The 18996-nt window shown below is 36.8% G+C and overlaps 1 protein-coding gene across 1 annotated transcript in view; it reads left to right on the forward strand.

The window, feature by feature from the left end:
• Positions 1 to 15979, forward strand: part of Iqcm (IQ motif containing M) — a 442098-nt gene extending 426119 nt beyond the window's left edge. The window contains exon 14 of the mRNA XM_021170291.1: positions 15649 to 15979. Within this exon, the coding sequence (XP_021025950.1) occupies positions 15649 to 15752 (104 nt within the window). The 3' untranslated portion in view covers positions 15753 to 15979. The remainder of the gene's footprint in view (positions 1 to 15648) is intronic.
• Positions 15980 to 18996: the final 3017 nt, after the last annotated feature.

Raw genomic sequence — 18996 nt, forward strand, 5'->3', positions numbered from 1 at the left:
TTAGACAGGGTTTCTCTGTGTAGCCCTGGCTGTCCTGGAACTCACTCTGTAGACCAGGCTGGCCTTGAACTCAGAAATCTGCCTGCCTCTGCCCCCTGACCATGAGATGCTGAGAAGAAGTTATATCTTTTCATTTTAGGATAAAATGTTCTATAGATATCTGTTAAATCCATTTATTTCATTACTTCTGTTAGTTTCACTGTGTCTCTGTTTAGTTTCTGTGTCTATGATCTGAACATTGATGAGAGTGGGATGTTGACGTCTCCCACTATTATTGTGTATCACACAATGTGTGCTTTGAGCCTTAGTAAAGTTTCTTTAATGAATGTGAATGCCTTTGCATTTGGAACATAGATGTTCAGAATTAAGAGTTCACCTATGCAGATTTTATCTTTGATGTGTATGTTCCTCCTTGTCTTTTTTGATAACTTTCGGTTGAAAGTATATTTTATTCCATATTAGAATGGCTATTACATCTTGTTTCTTTCGATCATTTGCTTGAAAAATTATTTTCCAGTCTTTTACTCTGAAGTAGTGTCTGTCTTTGTGTCTGAGGTGGGTTTCCTATGTGCAGCAAAATGTTGGGTCATGGGTCTTTTAGTCTATGTCTTTTTATTGGGGAATTGAGTCCAATGATATTAAGACATATTAAGAAAAAGAAATTGTCGCTTCCTGTTATTTTTGTTGTTACAGTTAGGATTCTGTTCATGTGGCTATCTTCTTTTAAGTTTGTTGAAAGTTTACTTTCTTGCTTTTTCTAGGGTGTAGTTCCCTGTGTTGGAGTTTTCTCTCTATTGTCCTTTGAAGGGCTGGCTTTGTGTAAAGATATTGTGTAAATTTGGTTTTGTCATGGAACACTTTGGTTTCTCCATCTATGGTAATTGAGAGTTTTTCTGGGTTTAGTAGCCTGGGCTTGCATTTGTGTTTTCTTAGGGTCTGTATGACATCTGTCCAGGCTCTTCTGGGTTTCATAGTCTCTGGGAGAGAAGTCTGTTGTAATTCTAATAGGTCTGCCTTTATATGTTACTTGACTTTTTCCCCTTACTGCTTTTAATATTCTTTCTCTGTTTTGTGCATTTGGTGTTTTGATTATTATGTGTCTGGAGCAATTTCTTTTCTGGTCCAGTTTATTTGGAGTTCTGTAGGCTTCTTGCATGTTCATGGACATCTATTTCTTTAGGTTAGGAAACTTTCCTTCTATAATTTTGTTGAAGATATTTACTGGCCCTTTAATTTGAAAATCATCATTCTCATCTATACCTCTTATCCTTAGGTTTGGTCTTCTCATTGTGTCATGGATTTCCTGGATGTTTTGAGTTAGGTTCTTTTTGTATTTTGCATTTTCTTTGATTGCTATGTCAATGTTTTCTATGGAATCCTCTGCACCTGAGATTCTCTCTTCTATCTCTTGTATTCTGTTGGTGATGCTTGCATCTATGGTTCTTGATTCCTTTCCTAGGTTTTCTATCTCCAGAGTTATCTCCCTTTGTGATTTTTTTTTTATTGTTTGTACTTCCACTTTTAGGTTGTGTGAGGTTTTGTTCAATTCCTTCACCTGTTTCATTGTGTTTTCCTGTAATTCTTTAAGGGATTTTTGTGTTTCCTCTTTAAGGCCTGCTACTTGTTTATCTGTGTTATCCTGTATTTCTTTAAGGGAATTATTAATGCCCTTCTTAAAGTCCTCTACCAGAAACATGAGATATGAATTTAAATCTGAATCTTGTTTTTTCAGTGTGTTGGGGTATCTAGGACTCGCTGTGATGGGAGTATTTGGTTCTGATGATGCCAAGTAGTCTTGGTTTCTCTTTCTAAGATTCTTACATTTGCCTTTTTCCATCTGGTAATCTCTGGTGTTAGATATTCTTGTTGTCTCTGGCTGGAGCTTGTTCCTCCTGTGAGTCTATAAGCCTGTGTCAGCATTCTTGGGAGACTAGCTCTCTCCTGGCAAGACCAGTACACAGAGGGCTGCGGAACAGCCCCACCTCCTGGGTGCAGATGTAGGCCCATAGGACACTTTCCCTGCTGCTCTACTGCTTCTCTGGCCTGTGCCAAAATACTCTATTCTTAAGACAAGAAAACAGTTCTCCCCTGTTTTTTCCTGGTAAAAGAATGGTATCTTAGTTTTGTTTCTGATACTGCACAACAAAGTCAGACAAAAGAAGCTTAGTAGATAAAGCCTATTCCTTTTTATAGCTCACAGTTCCAGGTTAGAGTGGCAGGAGCTTGGGACAGGTGGTCATGTTGCATCCACAGTGTAGAAAGGAAGGGAAGCAGGGGGAATGAATTTATGTCCATGCGACACTCAGTTTTTGTCCTCCTTTATTCTTTCCCAGCCTGGGCAATGAAATGGTATAATATGCTTCATGATAGACCTTCCCACCTCAGCTAGGCAGCCATATTAAGAAAATCCTTATAGGCTTGCTCATTGGCCAAGATAATCTAGACAAACCTTCACTGAGACACCCTTCCCATGTTATTCCAGATGGTGTCAAGTAATCAATACTTACTACCAAAAGGAGCATCAATGTCACTGAATTTGATGGCTCTCTGAGTCATGTCATGATGCTAAGTTACAGTGTACCCTCAATTTTGAAATAATTTGTAGTTTTATTCAAAATGTTCTGTTCAGGTCAAACTATGCCAGGAAAAAGAAGCAAACTTGTACAACACCAAAGTATAATACATCTACTAAACTGAGTAAATCTAAACAAGTACTGTGGGATCTAAAGGGGTATAGGGGAAGGAGGGGGAAAAGGAGGATCGCCTACGTCCAGCCAGAGTTCCTCCTATGCTCTGGGCAGGCAGATGTGGGAGGGCTGTCAGATGCTTTCCACTGGGGCCCAGGTGGGCATTTAAGCCACTGACCCAAATCAACAGGGCATGGACAAGGGGCTGCTCCCAACCATGGGGCCCCAGGGGCAACAACCTCAGCCCCGGGGTTATGGGAGAGAGGGCATAGGGGGAGAGGTTCCCACACAGGAGAGAGTCCTTAGTCCGGTCCATGGCTGGAGCACAGGAAGGCCTTCTGATGGAAGATTAGAAATGGCTCATTAGGAGAAAGCCTATCCCATCATCCAAGGGCAGCGGGCCTTGATGAACAGAGACAGTCTATGGTTTTAGAGCTTTATTATAGAAAGGCAGGGGGAAAGAGAGAAGGTAAAAGAGAGAGAGAGACTGGCCATGGCCAAGAGGGGAGTAGGGGGAAAAAGGAGAAAGAGAAGAAAGGCTAGAGAGTAAGGAAGAGAGAGTAAGAGGGAGAGAGAGTAAGAGGGAGAGAGAGTAAGAGAGTGAGAGGAGAGAGTAAGAGGAGAGAGCGAGGGGAGAGTAAGGGGAGTAAGAGAGTGAGGTGGGACCAAGCAACACCTCTTATGGTGGGCTGTTATTTATGGTGTTGCTAGGTAACTGGGGAGGAGTCTAGCTAGAAGGTCAGAAGCTTGGGACATTGTCTAAGTGACTGCTAACCACACTTCTCCTGTGGGGACTGTGGGGGCGGCAACTCTGTTAGGAGCCAGAGTTCCAGGAGACATGAGGGAATGCCTACCATGCCATGTAGTTGAATTGTCACCACTCTGGGGTTCAGACCTCAGCTCTACTGGAGACCAGACAGTCTGTGTATAGCCCAATGCCCCACAAAATACTATTTAAATAACTAAATAACCATCTTTGAACTCACACTGAAAGGCATAAAATCCTTTGTTCAGATAATGTCCAAGTCAAATAAATTTGGGCTTCTAAGAATATTAAAATATGTCAACTGTAGAACTTTAAATTCATACTTGTGTTGGCCCTGTCCTTAACTGTTTGTAAGTTCAAAATAATTGCAAAAATGTTCTGAAGTCTCTTGAGTAATTCATCAGACTTATCTATAGGAGTGGAATAGGCTGCTAAAACTCTAGGAATAGCTACTCTTAGAAGCACAAGATCTCATAACTTCTCAAGTGTCTGATTGTTCAAATAATATTCAGTGATACCCCCCCCCCAAAAAAAAAAGAAGCACAAGATCCTAGCTGTCAATATTAGACTCAGAGCTGAGCTGAAAATGTGAGCACAGTTCTAGATAGTGTTTCAAGATGGAGTTATTCACCAATAGACTTTTGCTGTGGTTGGTCCATTCAGTTCTGTGCATTCTGAGAAAGGAAGAAAAGGGACTGATTTTCACTCTGATTGCTTGTCAGAAGTCAAACTATAAAGATTGAGAAGCTGGAATGTGCTTGGGAAAGCACCTAAGCTATGCTTCTGCCTCTGGAAGGGAAGTACTTACTGGTAATGATGCACAGATTCTCCATTCTAGACCAACCTCACTCAGAGCCAGCCTGGACCTTTTATGTCCATCTTGGTTTTTATGTTTTTTTTTTTCCCAACATGTCAGAGGGTTGTAGGAAGAGTTAATGTTATGTTTACTTACTTTTTTCAGGCATGGGGTAAGAGTCAAGACTACAGAGCATTGTAGTGGTAGGAACTGGACCCTTATTAGCTTGCATATGTCAACAGAATAATATGTAGGAATAATTTACAACTGTGAGTATAGTGTTTATCCGTGAACATACCTTTCCATGTTTTCTGTCAATGAAGATGCTTACTTGGAAGTTTTTATTGATTAACTTCAAAGTTTGAAAGAAAAAAATTGAGCTACTTTGCCAGATTGAGTCTCACATTCAATATTCTCATAAAATGGAAAAATGTGACAGTGACAACTGGGAGATTGAGCTGGAAGCTTTTATAAAAATACTTATACCTAACTAACTTAATAAAAGGGATTAATAAAACAGAAGTTTGAATGCCTTGGATTTAGGTTGGTCTGTGTCTTGAAAACTAATCAGAGTAGATTATTATATACTTGTTGGCATGTAGGGATCAACTTTAGTGATCATCAATGGGTGAATTGATTTGAAACATCATATGACTTGAGCTCAGTAAGATTGATCCTTTCGACTGCTTCTGAAGTCTTCACTGTTTTTGCCTTATATTTTCTTTTCATCCTCTTTAAGCTTCAAAAGAAGAAGTATTCTGAAAACTTTGAAATTGGGAACTTTGAAGCTGTTCTTGTATTCTCACCTCTCTTGTCCTTGCTCAGAGCTTCTCTACTCAACCATGACAGAGCAAGATCCAGTTAATGGAAATGCCTGCTTAGATAAACCTTGCCTGAGAGCTCTCAGAGAGGATATTTCTGATAATTAGACCTGAAGAATCCAAGGAAGGTTTTACCAACCTGGACTTGCTTAGAAATTCTTTACCTTAATAGTAAAAAACATTGAATGGAGAAAAGTTAAAATCTAGAATCAGGTTTCTATTAAAAGATATACTAAGACAGTGGCATACTGCTCTAGGAATGTATGAATACCATATTTCTGTTTATTATAGCAACATATTTAATCAACAATATGATATTACCAGTTTCTATGGAAAGTAATTGATAAGATTTAACCAGTCTAAATAAAAAATAAGAAGTACTAAGTGTGAACCTCATTCTAGAGAGCTATATATTTACCACAGGAGCAGGAGAGATAGTCAGAAGAAAGAATAAATGAGAAGATAGAGGAAGCTTTATAAAATCTTCATTGAAATATAACATGAATCATTAATATTGGATTTGAAGAAACACCCATGGAAGGAGTTACACAGCCAAAGTTTGGAGCTGAGATGAAAGGATGGACCATCTAGAGACTGCCACACCCGGGAATCCATCCCATAATCAGCCTCCAAAGGCTGACACCATTGCATATACCAGCAAGATTTTGCTGAAAGAACCCTGATATAGCTGTCTCTTGTGAGGTATGCCGGGGTTTGGCAAACACAGAAGTGGATGCTCACAGTCAGCTATTGGATGGAACACGGGGCTCCCAATGGAGGAGCTAGAGAAAGTATCCAAGGAGCTAAAAGGGGTCAGCAACCCTATAGGGGGAACAGCAATATGAACTAACCAGTACCCCAGAGCTCGTGTCTCTAGTTGCGTATGTAGCAGAAGTTGGCCATCACTAGAGAGGCCCCTTGGTCTAGCAAACTTTATATGCCCCAGTACAGGGGAATGCCAAGCCCAAGAAGTGAGCGTGCGTGGGTAGGGGGATGGGGGGGGGAGACTGGGGGACTTTTGGGATAGCATTTGAAATGTAAATGAAGAAAATACCTAATTAAAAATAAATAAATAAAAAGAAATATTGTGCAATGGTCTCATTTTATCATCTTTTATTAATATCCTTACACATTAGTTGCATTTACTTAGGTATTTTTAAAAGCTCTGCTCCTGCATCTTCCTGACATGGTTTCCTTCTGGAATTTGACCTTTTCCTTACTTTCTGGCACTGCCCCTGTCTGCAGGCTCATTTGCTGTTAACCTTCCAATGGTCCATTTCTTCAAGGACCATTTTATTGTAAATGATATTTACAAGCTAAGATCTGGGTCAGGATCTGCTTTGCCAAAAAAGTCAGTTAGTAAATTCCCCCTTTTCTCTTCCTCCCCTCTCTCGTTCTCCCCTCTCTCCCCATCTTTAAATGTATCTGCAATCTTATCTGTCCATATTTTACCTCTGTCTCCAGTTTTCCTCCAAACTCCTCTGTAGTGTCTTCCTGTCCATATCCTTGGATTTGTTTTCACTATGGAAGTAATTTTCATGTCTTAAGTATGAAGAGGGAGTGAACGTATCGCACATTGTCTTGTTGGTAATTGGCCTTCCTCTTTACCTCACCGTTTCATCAGCTTTTGTGCTTGTATATTGCTCCTGTTACGAACACATTATTCTGCCTTCTTTGCTGAGAGGCCTGCCCCCTCATTTCCTCTCATCTTTGAGTGGTTCATAGTTCTGGCATTCCTGGTGCTAACCTACTCTATACTGTAACCTATGTTACTTGGACCATGCAGCCTTTCAGTGACATCATTGTGATATCTGCCAAGATACCTGGAGTTGAGGGCTTCCACCTGTTTTCACTTTTTTTTTTTTTTTAAACTTGAGTCAGTTCTGGTCAGCTAGTCCTCTTAGAATGCCCAGAATCCCTCCTGATATTTCACAGCCACATTCTATTTCCTTTAACCATGTGGAGATCAGTTTGTTTTGTAAGACTGCAGAGCCTGGCTGGATATATCCCCCGGTCTGGCTTTTCTAAGAAGTCTGTAACCAAACTTCCCAAGTCCTTGACCATCCTAATAATATGCACACACTTAATATCATTGTGGTCTTCCTTTTTCTTTCCCCAGGCCAAGAAGCCAAGGGGAATGGAGCCTAGGCTACTCTCAAAGCCCAACACAGTTCTCTTTTGGTCTCCATTAGTCTGTTCTTCAGTTCTCATTTTCATTCATTTTAACAGAGTTCTCATGTCATCACAGGATCTTCTCACATATGGCCCATGTGCCAAGTCCTCCAGAATCTCACTTCCTAGATCCCTAAATGCCACACATGTGGCAGGAAGCTATACCCTTCCAAGTGGAAAGCTTATAAAATAAGTTTTTCTTTCTTTCTCTTTTATAACTTCCCTCTTGAAATCTATATGTCTTTGTTCTTGGATGAAGGAAGTGTGTGTATGGATTCACAGAATTATTCACCCTTTTTCAAAAGATGAATTAAGGTTTATTAAGTGCCTATATGTTTTTCAGTTTTGCACATTTAAAACCTCAAGATGAAATATTTATTAATTGCTACTGATTTGTCTTTGTTAAACTTGGTAAACATCAGAAATGAGGTGATTTCTATTCAGTCATCCTTAGGAAGCCACTGTTGTCTCCTAAGTAGCAGCAGTAGGAACTAGAGACAATGATACAGGAGAGATGAAGTTTTAATATTTCACAATACCACACAACCATGAGTGCACACATGTCTGTAAGTGTATGAAGGAGTGAGTGTGTGGTCTATTGAAAGCCATTTCCATAACCTTGGTGATTGTCATGATTTCTCTCAGACATCTCAGTTCACACTTGCTCAGGAATGCATCACTGTAGACTACAACACAGAACTCCAAGTTCTCGGTACTCAGTACTCACTCCCCCAACCCTTGTCTCGTGATGTCATGCTGAAGCTTAGGGAGCCTGGTGAAGTTTTGTTGGTGCCTCCATTGCCACTTTTACCCACTAAGGTCATATTCCAGTGAGTCACGTGGACTAAAGCCAATCCAGTGAAGGAAGAAACACCTTTCCTGCCTCTTTACCACTGTCACTTCATCTGAATCACTGATATGTTTGTCTCTTTGGCCATCATGTAGGAGAATGGTCTTTTGCCTCTTTTCATTTTCCCACCTAAGCCTTCCTCCCATAATACAGTGTTCAAGATGTCCCTATACATGTGAAGAGAAGAAGATGAATATGGGAATAGAGAAACTATCCAAAATACAGAGAAACCATCCAGAGTGCATAAGAACCAACTACCAAGTGCCTTTGTGTAGAACTAGAGATGGAGCACTCAGATCACTATTCTCTTATTTAGTGTATTTTTCTGCCCAAAGAGGTTTCCCGGGGTTTTGCTGTGATAGCTCTTGACAATCTACTCCATCAGTGCTCAGAGTGCTGGTTTTTCTGAATTCCAATGATACTTACAAGTTAAAACCTTGACATTTGCTACTTTTTAAAATCTTTGTGTCCTAGATATTGATTTTATTATGTAATGCCTCTGATTATCTTCTAATAGGACAGACCACATTGCTACATTAGGGGCTGTTTCATTTTTTAGCTAAGTCATGTGAAATCATGATTATAATTTTTTACTTTCTGATTGTCTTTATTCTAGGAAACAAACCAAGATCTACAATGACCCCAGAAAATATCTCTTACCATGAACTTTGAAAATTCAGACCCAATAGATAGTACATAACTTACACATGTATTTTAGAACACAATCTGTTTTTCATTCTTTCCAAGTCACTAGATAAAGATTTATAATGTTGTAAAATCAAGTAGTCAATGCTGAAGAATAATATATATCCATGGACAGGCCAGGGATTTTGTATGATGAAGATAGAATTGTTAATGTCTAATTTGTAGATAGTTAAAAAAAACAAAACAGAAGGCAGAGTAACTTTTGATTATTGAGAAAGAAAATAAAATATCATATTTCTAAGAACACAGCTTAAAATAATATACACTGCAATACCATCTATTCTATTTAAATATTTCAAAACTTGCAATCATTTAATTTATTAAAGTATAAACAAAATATCTGATTTCTGATTATTTCTTAATTATTTGAAATGCCCATTGTATGGTCTAGTCTAAAAATTTTAAATTAGTATTCATCTTTTCACACAATAATTTTAGTGAATATATATATACAAAGAAAAGTATAAAGCTAGATTTTTATTATACAATTTATTTTGATGTTAACATTTCACACTTTGCCATGTGTATGACTTTTTAAAACTGATGTTGTAGAAACTGCCATACAAACTCTTTCTTCTTAGAAAGCAGAATGATGCATCTGGAATTTTATGAATTATGCTCAATGACATAATAATTCAGTTATCTTGGTTGAAATTGTTTCCTTCACTTCTTCTTAGAACCAAGCAGATTTTAAATTTGAGGCATTTGAGGACCACACAAGAGATATGGACTGGGACATGCAGCTAGGGTTTAGCTTAGGAGGTTGGGTCTGTTTGCCCATATAATAGGAAACAGATCTGATAGGATGCATGGGATTAATTTTAATGATCTGATAGGATGCATGGGATTATTTTAATGTGTCTTCTGATTTTGAAGTTTTCATTTCCTATCTTTCCTTGTTTTACTCAGCCTCCTCTTCCCATCCTATCCTTCCTCCTCACCTTTTTTGTTTGTTTGTTTTTACAAATGATATGATCTTCTGAGATGTAACCTCTGGGATGGTCTCACCTGTGCCCAACCTCCTGTCCATGTTCCCCTCATAGACCATACATAATTCAGATACCCAGTGTTTCCCAGAAAAACCTGAGCTGAAATGCTGTCTTTACCCATCAATCACCTACTGATGCTACTGATTTCACATTGGTATTGACTTCCCTGTCTTCCTTATCTGCCAGCTTAGCAACAAAATTAAAATGCACTTAACATTTTACTTAAAATTTGACTGTTTTTATTTTTTTATTTATTTTAATTGAACAAATAAAATTTATTTTAAAATGTACATCTCAGTATTGACATTTTTAAAGTCATCAAAATAATTTATAATAGTTAAATGCCTCTTAAATATACACAATATCTCCTGAAACTAAAAGTCATATGCATTCAACCAGTTTTTAAAATCTATTTGGAACATTAAACATGATAGAAGTAGAAAAAAAATCTCTTATGAAGTTTCCTGTGAAAGGAAATTGTGACAGGTCCCTGACTAGACAGAAACCATTCATCTCCAAGGGAAAATATGCAGCATAACTGTGGCTTCATAGAATGAATTGGGTAGTTCTTCTGTTTCTATTTTGTGGAATAGTTTGAAGAATATTAGTATTAGGTCTTCTTTGAAGGTCATATAGAATTCTGTATTAAACACATCTGTTCCTGTTTTTTTCGGTTTGTTTGTTTTTGCTTGGGAGAATTTTAATGACTGCTTCTACTTCTTTAGGGGTTGTGGGACTGTTTAGATGGTTTGCCTATTCCTGATTTAACAGGTATTTGCTATCTGTCTAGAAAACTGTCCATTTCACCCGATTTTCCAGTTTTGTTGAATATAGGCTTTTTGTAGTAAGATCTGATGATTTTTTTTTTAAATTTTCTCAGTTACTGTTGTTATATCTCCCTTTTCATTTCTGATTTTGTTAATTTGGATAGTATCTCTGTGCCCTCTGGTTAGTCTGGTTGATTTTCTATCTTGTTGATTTTCTCAAAGAACCAGTTCCTGGCGTGGTTGATTCTTTGTATGGTTCTTTTTGTTTCCACTTGGTTGATTTCAGCCCTAAGTTTGATTATTTCCTGCTGTTAACTTCTCTTGGGTATATTTGCTTCTTTTTGTTCTAGAGCTTTCAGGTGTGCTGTTAAGCTGCTAGTGTATGCTCTCTCCAGTTTCCTTTTGGAGGCACTCAGGGCTATGCATTTTCCTCTTACCACTGTTTTCATTGTGTCCCATAAGTTTAGGTATGTTGTACCTTCATTTTCACTAAATTCTAAAAAGTCTTTAATTTCTTTATTTCTTCCTTGACCAAGTTATCTTTGAGTAGAGTGTTCAGCTTCCATGTGTATGTGGACTTTCTGTTGTTTTTTTACTATTGAAGACTAGCCTTAGTCCATGGTGTTCTGATAGGATGCATGGGATTATTTTAATCTTCTTGTGTCTGTTGAGGCCTGTTTTGTGACTGCTTATATGGTCAGTTTTGAAGTAGGTACCATGAGGTGCTGAGAAGAAGGTATATTCTTTTGTTTTAGGATGAAATGTTCTATAGATATCTGTTAAATCCATTTAGTCCATAACTTCTGTTAGTTTCAAGTATGTCTTTGTTTAGTTTGTGATTCCATAATCTGTCCATTGATGAGAGTGGGTTGTGGAATTCTCCCACTATTATTGTGTGGGGGTGCGATGTATGCTTTGAGCTTTAGTAAATTTCTTTTATGAATGTGGGTGTCTTTGCATTTGGAGCAAAGATGTTCAGAATTGAGAGTTCTTCTTGGTAGATTTTTCCTTTGATGAGTATGAAGTGTCCTTCCTTATCCTTTTTGATAACTTTTCATTGCAAGTTGATTTTATTTGATATTAGAATGGCTACTCCAGCTTGTTTCCTGGGGTCATTTGCTTGGAAAATTATTTTCCAGCCCTTTACTCTGAGGTAGTGTCTGTCTTTGACACTAAAGTGCATTTCCTATATGAAACAAAATGTTGGGTCCTGTTTATGTAGCCAGTCTGTTTTTCTTTATCTTTTTTATTGGGGAATTGAGTTCATTAATGTTGAGATATATTAAGGAATAGTGATTGTTGCTTCCTGTTATTTTTGATGTTATTTTTATGTTTGTGTGGCTACCTTCTTTTGGGATTGTTGATAGAAGATTACTTTCTTGCTTTCTCTATGGTATAGTTTCCCTCGTTGTGTTTGCATTTTCCATCTACCCTTTGTAGGGCTGGATTTGTGGAAAAATATTGTGTAAATTTGTTTTCTCATGGAATACCTTGGTTTCTCCATCTATGGTAATTGAGAGTTTTGTTGGGTCTAGTAGCCTCGGCTGGCATTTGTGTTCTCTTAGGGTCTGTATAACACTTGCCCATGATCTTCTAGGTTTCATGCTCTCTAGTGAGAAGTCTGGTGTAATTCTGATAGGCCTGCCTTTATGTTACTTGACCTTTTTCCTTACTGCTTTTAATATCCTTTCTTTGTTTTGTGCATTTGGCCTCTTGTATGTTTATGGGTATCTCTTTCTTTAGGTTAGGGAAGTCTTCTTGTATAATTTTGTTGAAGATATTACTATCCCTTTAAGTTGGGAATTTTCACTCTCTTCTACACCTATTATCCTTGGGTTTGGTCTTATCATTGTGCTCTGGTGAATGTTTTGGGTTAGGAGCTTTTTGCATTTTGCATTTTCTTTAACTCTCATGGCAATGTTTTTTATGTTATCTTCTGCACCTGAGATTCTCTCTTCGATCTCTTGTATTCTGTTAGTGATGTTTGCATCTATGACTCCTGATCTGTTTCTTAGGTTTTCTATCTCCAGTGGTATCTCCCTTTGTGATTTCTTTATTGTTTCTGTATCCATATTTAGATCTTGAAAGGTTTTGTTCAATTCTTTCACCTGTTTAATGTTTTCCTATAATTCTTTAAGGGATTTTTATGTTTCCTCGTTAGGGCTTCTACTGCTTACCAGTATTCTTCTGTATTTCTTTAAGGGAGTTATTAATGTCCTTCTTAAAGTTCCCTATCATCATCATGAGATGTGACTTTAAATCAGTCTTGCTTTTCTGGTGTGTTGGGATATCCAGGGCTTTCTGTGGTGGGAGAACTGGTTTCTGATGATGCTAAGTAGCTTTGGTTTCTGTTGCTTATGTTCTTGCCCTTGTATCTTGTCATCTAGTTATCTCTGGTATTAGCTGGTCTTGCTGTCTCTGACTGTGGCTTGTTTCTCTGGCAAGCCTGTGTGTCAGCACTCCTGGGAGACCAGTTCTTTCCAGGAGTCATTTGGGTATGGAGAGCTGTGGCATAGGGTCAGCTCTGGGGTGCAGATGGAAACCAGAGGGATCCTGTTCCGTGCTGTTCCTTGGTTCCTGTGTCCTGATGGCACTGGCAGGTCCTTCTTGGGCCAGGAATTCCAGCAGAAGTGGTGGTCTTTCCTATGTTCAGGTGTGTTGGCACTCCTGGGAGACCAGCTTTCTTCTGAAGGTATGTGGGTATGAAGCGATATGGCACAGGATCAGCTCTGGGTATAGACAGAAACCTAGAATTTGACTGTTTTTAATCAAAAAGATTATTTTGTGAATCTCTTCAGCCATATGACAGAGATGAAGGTCAAAAGTAATTACTTTGAAAGATTAAAACTATGTCATATGTATTTATGTTTGTATATTTACTACAGGGAAATGGTGCTTTATTTAATTTAAATGCTTATGAACAGCCTATAAACAACTGTCAGTGAAATTTCTTATAAAGGTCTATATTATAATATCATAGTATAGACAATAATGCTTAAACTGTATTTTGAATACTTGCTAAATATGAGTCATATTTTCTTTTAATTAATAGATTTTATAGACATTATTTAATTTATAGAAATATCAAGTAATAAATGCAATGTCCCTTATTCACATGATGAGATGCATATTTGACATTGCATATTGTTAAAAGTTTACGGTAAGAAATATTTTATAATTAAGATTGCATCTATAATACATGGCCCTCTCAGGTAAGTGCATCAGATTAGGACCCTAATGGGTATAGTTTTCATACAAACATGGTGGGGGGTAATTACTAAGCCTTATAATTTTATAAACTATCCTAATGCATTCTAACTTGTGTATTTGTAGAATAGATTTTATTATGCATGTTTAAGGTACACAACATAATTATGTGAGGTATATGTGGACAGTAAAATGGTAACTCTGGCCAAGCAAATTAAAATGCCCATCATATCATAGACCTGTCTATTTTCACTTGCTTTTTGTTTTTGACAAAAGCAGCTAAAATCTATTCATTTGGCAGGAATCCAATGTGTGGTGCAATTTTATTAATTACTACTCTCATGCTGTACATTATCTCCCCACATGTCTTCATCCTTCATCTCTGCTGTTCTTAACCAGTGAGCTGTACCCTCCTATTCCCCATGTTCACAATCCTTGGGTCCAGAATTACTTTCTATCTCTCTATATTTGAAGTTTAAAAAAATCTACACATAAGTAAAATTATTTTATGTAGTACAGCGTCCTCCAACTTCTGGTTTATTTGTTATAGCATTATGTGACAAATATCATGGTCTCCTTGTCAAATATTTAACATTTCAATGCATTGACTTTGCTCTATGTGCTGGTTAGACACTTGTACTTCTATCTTATCATTCATTGTTAATAGTACTGAATAGTGCTGCAGTGAGCGAATATGAAGCTGCAGATATTCTTCTAATAATGTGGTAAATTACACTCACATCATTGATTGTGTACATAGAAGAGGGATTGCTGCATCCTAAGGTAGTTTTGTTTTTAATATCTTTAAAATGATATTAGCAGTCGTTCTGTTTTGCACAATGAGTTCAAATTTTTCTTTATCCACACCTTCACCAACATATACCTCTTTTAGCCTTTTTAGACTTTTTGTTACTAGCTATTTCTACATAAAGGAGGAATGATATCTTTCCATACACCTGTGGTCCACTTGTCTATTCTTATAGCTATGCCTGTTCAGATACTTTACTGTCACTGTTTAATTTAGTTTTGCTTATATAAGGCTTGGCCTTTGGCTAACGTCAGTGTTAGTCTACATGAACACAACAATATGGCAAGTTGTTCATAGTCTGTATGCAACATAAAATGACCTCAAAACTAATAGTTTTCTGGCAGTTTATATTTTTGTTTAACAATAACTATAGTACCTGAGTTATTAGGCTACATATGCCTATTTGTGAATTCTTGCTATGTATAATGGTGGCTTTGGTAAATATATGACCCATAACTTTCAGAACAACTGTACAGATAAACACGAGCCAAATACAGGTGCACTAACAGTAGTGACTTATATTAAGTATCTGCATTAATGTTATACTATCAGTTTTAATACATTTGTTCTTGTGATTGAATAGACTATATCTCATTTATTTCAAGTATTCAATATGTCAATGAAATTTATTTCCTGATATGATTTCCCTCAACTCTTCTTAAAAGATTTAATTTTATTTATATTTATGCCTATATGTGTGAATATATCTTGCATGACATATAGAGAGGCCCTAGAGAGGCCAGAGGAGGGTAGTGGTTGCCTGGGAGCTGAAGTTACCACCCATGGAGAGTCACCTGAGTTCAGTGCTAGAAAATGAATTGCAATCCTCTTAACAATTGACTCCTCTCTCCAGCACTTTCTCTCAACTCTTCGTTCTAACAATGACTTTGGAGTGTCAATTGGCAAGATCTAAAAAGTAATACAATAGAAATGAGAAAAAAATATTCCCATTTTATGGCATGTTGCAGCACAACCAAAATTAATTTCATATAATATATTAGGATTTTCGAAAGCCATATTGTATTTCCATTGTATGAAATGATTGGGTATTATTAATGTAATCTTTATTTTGTATTGTAGTGAATGGACATCCAATACTCAAGAGAGCTAACATCCGGACTGTTGGCAAGTTGGTGGCTAGATCCATAAGAGAAAGAAAAATGAGACAATTTTATAAAACATGAGAACTGGAATAAATTTTTCAGCACAGTGCTCCATTAAATAGTTGAACTTATCACCTCAGAAATGCATATTAGTAATGAACACAGAACGATTTGCTATCGACAGGATAAAGGTTGAAATCTTTGTATAAGCAAAAGGGGATGTTGACAAGTTAGTTCATCATTGATAAGTAAGTTTGGATGAGCGGTCTTTATCTTCCTCATTAAACATCTGCTAATCATGACACAAAGCTGTGCAGTGTCACTTATTGCTTCTCATTGGACTGAAGTCTATTGTGCGCCACTGCTAATAAAGGTTACACACTTTAAAATTCTTAGTTTCAAAATTCTCTGTTCTGATATCTTAAAACTTTAGTTCATTTTTATTCTTTAAAAATTCTATCAGTGTGATATTTCACTGAAATAAAACATTTCAAAAGTTTGTCAGCATGTGTTTCCTCACTTAAGTCTCTTTGAATTGTTTCTGTGTCACAGATCATTTTTCTTTATTTGGTTTTCTTTCCTTGAGTGCATTACTCATTTTAAAGGAAAGAATAGATCTCCTACATGCTCTATACATGAGTTTACTTGGTCTTTGTGCTTCAAGCATTTGAAATGCAGTGGCTATACCATCAGTTCCTTAAGAATCTGAGTTTAGTTTTATCCATATATCTATTCTTAGAGTCACACTGTATTTCATTGGTGGGGTTAAAGAATGAGGGTTGATGAAGGTGTGGATGAGCAGAGTCTGTGTGCAGCACAGACACAATCTGAGTGACAACCCACGACAAGCACTCTGCACTCTCAACATGCTTAGCATTGATCTACTGCTTCTCTAACCCCCTTGCTCTCTCAGGCCACTCTTTTAGGTAGTTTACTGTGAGATACACATGGAAGTCATGGAGACAAACTGTGCAAGTCTATGCCTCACTAAAACTAGAACCAAGGTGACCTAGAAGCCATGAGGCAGTCTAACTAGAAAAGTTTAGCTCTTACATTCAACAGGGAAAAAACACTGATGACTGACTAAAATATAACTTATGTATGAAATGAAATTATACATAATCTCCTTACTAGTGGTTGCAATAAAATTTACTTTAATGAGAAATTTTTTGTTATCCATGTACTGAAAACAGAAACCAAACATAAAAGAAAATGTAAACATGACTTAGGTCTCAGTATGGCAGGAAACCTTGATTCTGGTTATTGGATTAATAGATAACAAATTGGTTGTATTTGCATCACTGCTACTGCTAAATATTGGGAGAAAGATATTATGTAGTTATAATCAAAGTTTCTTATGGAACTGAAAAATAAGATCTCACAATAAGTGTTATATAATCATTTTAGTAAATGAATGGCAATCCTATCCATAGGAAGTAATTAATATAAAATCATGTCAAAGGTGCTTTATAAAAATAAAATGAAATTTAGTTATGAATATAACACTGGGGATAGAATATAAACATACTTTAAAAAGTGATCACTATTATCACTGTCTCCTTCTTTAGACTATCACTGGTTTTCAACAAACTACAGTAGGGCTACTGAATGTCTTTCAGAAGTGTGGACCCACATTAAGTCCACTGGCAATATGTCACTTCAAACTGTGGAAGACAGTGTAAGGTCAGGGAGAGAAGCCTTCACTTTTCAATAGTCAGATTGTATATAAAAATTGGCACTTGGTGCTCATCAAAGAAGAAGAAATATTGGATGTGCTCTAAATGTCCATTGTGTTTTGGAGCCAACTACCTGATGGAAGTCATCAGTTATATGCAAATGAACTGTCAATGGCTTGCCACAGTTGGCAATCACTGGACTGTGAAGGGTATGTCTTAATCAGAACTGAAGCTCTTCTCATACTTTGATTTACTGGAAATAAAATGGAAAAGTCCTTTGAGACTACAAAGGACACTTGTTTCAGATAAAATGTCTAGACAGTAGCAATATATTTATGGCTTTTATTATAGCAGAAGTGCAAATTAGAACGGAGTGCTGAGAAAGTCCCTGTGACCCAGCTAAATTCTAAAGCACTGCTGTGGCTGGGGCAGTCTAATCTTTAAAATAGCTAAGCCAACTAAACCAGAGCCCATAAGGACAGGGCAATATGTGCAAGGTCAAGATTTGGTTTTTTACATCTTTTAAAAATTGTTTACGTTTTATCTTATTTATTCTTCATAATTTTTATTTTATATTCTCTGAAAAAATCACTCTATGATAATTAATGCAAATATTAGAGCAGTTGAAAGTTAAGTTTCTGTGAACCTGAAATAGAGGTCACAACTCACAAAATTCCAGTGTAAAAGAATTATCACTTTTCTTTCCAACTTCATTTCCCAAGCACAGACAATCAAAACTCTCAATTCTCTGTAACTATTTACATAGTTGTTGGTAGTAATATTGGATTTATAGTCTTTTCAACTGTAGTTCTACACCATTATAGAACATAGATGAATAGACCAACCTTTTTCTTTGTTGTTGTTGTTATTCATACATAATTCCGGCTATGCTAAAGTTTTCCCTTTAATTCTAAGCATCCTGCCTTTTTAGGAAAATATGTGGTTTGTTTCATCACACAGTGTGAGTTAGTAGAAGGTCTGAGCCAAGCACTCTCCCAGGATTCAGGCCTGTCTGTCCTAAGGGCATCCTTTACAGCTATGACTGTTTTCTGTGCATCTAGCCTCTAAAATATGGTGAGCATGTGGGGAAAGCCTTCCCATTTCTTAGTCACTCCAAGTAGAACTTAGAATATATCACACCTGTTAATACTTAACTGGGGAGAACTAACTAGTCATCTGGTTCTACCTACATTTGAGGGCAGGACAGGATATCAGCTATCTTTGCTTCCAGGAGCAGATTGTGCAAATTTTTGTCAGAGGATGTAGACAATCTGTATTCTCCATTATTTTCAGAAACAAGAGATAATTTCTAACGGTTTCACTTGAGTTTGTTGTTGTTATTATTATTAATGATTGTTGTTATAATATCATAAAATTATCCAAAGAATGCAGTCATTTCTAGATTCTTCATTTCTTTTGTTGTTAATTTTCTTAAACAGGTCACCACAAACCTCAAAGCATCAAGCATTGATTGAAAGGAACTCACTCTTCTTTCTATTGCTTAGGTAGCTACTTATAGATATTGAAGACATTTTGGTTTTATTTTATCTCATACATTTTTATTACTCAATAAAATCATCACAAATAAACAATTTTAGCTATATTTTGATAATGTTTCTTCTTAAAACTCTACCCAGTTACATTTTAGA

Source organism: Mus caroli, chromosome 8 (genome assembly GCF_900094665.2).
Source record: "Mus caroli chromosome 8, CAROLI_EIJ_v1.1, whole genome shotgun sequence".
Taxonomy (NCBI): Eukaryota; Metazoa; Chordata; class Mammalia; order Rodentia; family Muridae; genus Mus; species Mus caroli.